Here is a 3,537-nt window from a genome sequence, read left to right as displayed (position 1 = left end):
TCTCTCTCTCTCTCTCTCTCTCTCTCTCTCTCTCTCTCTCTCTCTCTCTCTCTCACACACACACACACACACACACACACACACACACACACACACACACGGAGGAAGCCTAAAGCCCTCTGTGCCTAACTTTCCACACTGGGAACTCAACCCAAACACTGCCCGTCTCCCTGCAGGAACTATGGGCCACACAAACACCTCTCCTTCCTACTTGTACCCTGTAACACAACTTCCGGGACCAAGCAGCAGAGGGTAAGCCAACTCAGACACCTTCAGGAAAGAACCCTTCCTGGTTATGTTCATTGCTCTCCCAAAACAGTCTTTAGTGTATGGGCTCCTTTGATTTTCCTCAGCTTACAACTGTAGAAAGCGTTATCTCAAGGGCTGACGATGCTGCAATGGAAGCCTCGGAAGGGCGAGCAAACGCTCACTCTTTTGACAAGTGCCTACCCCTCAAGACTCTGTTTCGGGGCCTCCCTCACTGCACCTGTCTCAAGGTGGTGGGCAAGGAATTCAGACTGCAGCCAGTCTCAAAGGCCTTGGTGTCTGTTTCTGAAACGGGACTAGAGGTTGTAATAAAAATCTCATTAGATCTAATTTTCTTTACTCAAAATGCGTAGCCATCTTTAACTACTTGAGATATCACCCACGGATCATATAAAAGGACCCAACATTCTACTACAGATGACAAAATGAACTTACAAAGAAGACTCGTAACTTGAGCAAGGTAACCCGGGCCTTGACTGTTAGCTCTCTTCTCTCTTACCTCACCCACCGGCCCTGTGATGCATGACCCTCCTGACAGCATTTCTAGAAAAATGAATGAGCTTGGCAATGCTGTTCCCTATTGCTTATGAAATCGACACCCTTTCTCCAAGCTGAATTAATCTGTAAATGTGTTTAAATTTTATTTAATTTTATGGTGGGGGGGAATCCTAAAGAAGCATTTAAGAAAAAAGATGGTAAAATCTACTTAAATAGTTCTCAAACTGTGACAGTCATGGAAGGCTTAAGTGGAGATGCAGGGTCATCGGATGAATGGAAAAGGCACAAACTCTCCCAACAGGGTCAGCAGCACAAACGGGACACACTTTCTTTCTCAACTCTCACTTGTTCCCGTCTTTGCAGGGCACCAAGTTCCGGCGAACAATCAGCTGCTTTATTTTTAATTAACGCTGGGTGTCATGAGTGTGGGCTGGGCCTTTTCCCACTTCCAGCATCTCTCTCTCTCTCTTTTCTATTAATGGAATCTGACCCAATTTTCAGTATCAAGTAGGAAAGCCTTCCGTGATGTCGTTTTAGATGTTCCTAAGATGGCATCTTTCTTAAAGGCAATCTCCCTGAAAAAGAAAAAGCTCCACAGGAACATAACTGATATTATTTTCCACTGATTATTCTAGCAGGCGGCCTGAACGAATATGGGAGGAACCATTGCCGCCTGCTATGAGGAAAAGCCAAGATGAAACAAAACAGAAGGCACTCTCTGACTTCAATGTGAAGCTACTTCAGTGCTGGTTTTCCCTGCTGTCTTTAAACACAGATAGGTACACACGAGTGGAAGTAACTTACCATAGAATGTCAAGTACCCAAAGATGGCGGTCAGGAAGTACATGACAAACATGGCGAAGAAGGAAATGTTGGAAACCATCTGCATTTTTTTCTGTGATCGGCTAAAAACAAAGAGCAAGAATTAAAAAAAAAAATTGCTGATTCAAAATGTCAGAGTTCAACTTGAACCAGAGACTAGCTTGAGTTCTCTCCTCTTAGGCTAGTATTCCCTGACCAGCTCAGCTGTCCCCCTGCAATGATGTGAATGCTGTGGTTTAAAGTAATTCTTTAACAAAACAAATGGGGACATCGAGGCAGCTAGCCCTGGATTACTCAAGAGCGCCCTTCCAGATCCTGTGAGGGGTAGAGGGGTCATGGTCATGATGGGGGAAAACAGAGACAGCTGATTCAAGCTAGTGGGAGCTCACAGCCATGGACTGACAGCTGGTGGGGGACATTATGTGGCTTGATCTGTTGGCGGGTGGGGGCGGGGTGGCTGGCAGTGGGACCAAAACTTGACCTGGGTACATGAACTGGCTTTTTGGAGCCCATTCCCTAGGGTGGGATACCTTGTGCAGCCTTGATACAGGGGAGAGGGGCTTGACCCTGCCTCAAATTGGCAAGCCAGACTTTGTTGACTCCCCAAGAGAGGCCTTAACCCCTCTGAGAACTGGATGGGGAGTGGGAAGGTGGGGACGTGGGGGGGGGTAGGAGAAGGGGAAGGAGGGAGAACTGGGGTTGGTATGTAAAATGAAACAAAAAAGTTTTTCATTAAAGAGAACAAAACAAAAACAAATATAAAAAGAGTATCCAGTTCTCCTCTGGAGAGTGGAATTTTGAAAAAAAAAATTTGTGATTGTTTTGATTTCCTATGTTACAAAAAAATTCAAGTGTTTTTCTTTCAGTCCCAGAGATTGAATAAGAGCTAGAGCCTGACCCTACATCTGCAGTCTGGGTCCTGGTGCTGCACGGCCTAGCCTCAGGGACACACCGGGCTCTGCCCATCTCGAGTATTCAAGGCCTCAGCTGAGGTGGTGGCGGGTTCTAGCTCTCAGTCAGGCCGACACCAGGGGTGGGATGACCCTTAAAGCCCAAGTGCCTAGTGACTCTCCAACCTGTGTGATTCGTGCCAGTCACTGCAGCCAGTCAGGCTGGCAGACAATGGAGGTGTCATGAGGAGTCTAGAATACAGGAGCACTGGGAAGGACACGCTTGAAGTCACTAAATACTGATGACTCAACTCAATCTATATATATTCTGAAGTGCCTGTCTCTATGCATACACACCTTGTTCCTCCCCAGTGGTATATCAGATAGCTTTAATATACCTAAATCTTCTAAGTTTGGGACCAGCAGGGAAGAACAAGGGGTGCATACATAGACATAGGCACTTCAAAATTCAGCCGTGAGTCGGTTACATAGGAAAGATAAAGACTGAACAGGGAACTCAGTGCCCTGTGCTAAGGGACATCTCAAAATGGGCAGCATATTGCGTCTTTCTTCTGGACTTAAGACTGTATGGGTAACGATCTCTATGTAGACAGAGTCTGATAACAGTGGGCTAAAAAGGGAAAACATGGGGATTTGTAAGCTGTCCTTTAGTCTTCTCTGAAGGAACATCAAAGGTGAGTCCACAGGAAGGCAGTGTGGTAGTACACCCCTAGGAGAGCTGAGACAGGGGCGTTGTGAGCTTGGGAGTCGCCTGTGTTTCCTAATAAGTAAGATCCTGACTTAAAACAACAAATTCACTTACAAAACACCCTTGAGTAACAATAAACTTCTAAATAACACAATATTTAGAGAAAAAACAGACTCAAAAGCCCACGTGTGGAGAAGGGTGGGGGTGCTGGGGAGGTGGCCCAGAGGCTAAGAGCACTTGCTATGCAAGCAGGAGGACTTGACTTCAATTTCCCAGAAACCCAGTAAAGACCTGGTTGTGTAACAGAGCTAGCTGTAGTCACAGTGCTTGGGGTGGGGGATGGAGGGTGGA

The 3,537-nt window shown here is 46.3% G+C and overlaps 1 protein-coding gene across 1 annotated transcript in view; it reads right to left on the bottom strand.

Annotated features, from left to right (window-relative positions):
- Nucleotides 1-3,537, bottom strand: part of Slc38a1 (solute carrier family 38 member 1) — a 72,810-nt gene that overhangs the window by 8,762 nt on the left and 60,511 nt on the right. Inside the window, exon 12 of the mRNA XM_050131285.1 lies at nucleotides 1,505-1,670. Within this exon, the coding sequence (XP_049987242.1) occupies nucleotides 1,505-1,670 (166 nt within the window). The remainder of the gene's footprint in view (nucleotides 1-1,504; nucleotides 1,671-3,537) is intronic.

The sequence above is a fragment of the Alexandromys fortis genome, unplaced genomic scaffold, assembly GCF_014885135.2.
Source record: "Alexandromys fortis isolate MF-2015 unplaced genomic scaffold, M_Fortis_MF-2015_v1.1 scaffold_28, whole genome shotgun sequence".
Classification (NCBI taxonomy): Eukaryota; Metazoa; Chordata; class Mammalia; order Rodentia; family Cricetidae; genus Alexandromys; species Alexandromys fortis.
The sequence above is the reverse complement of the archived record's forward strand: the minus strand, read 5'-3'. Positions and strand labels throughout refer to the sequence as shown.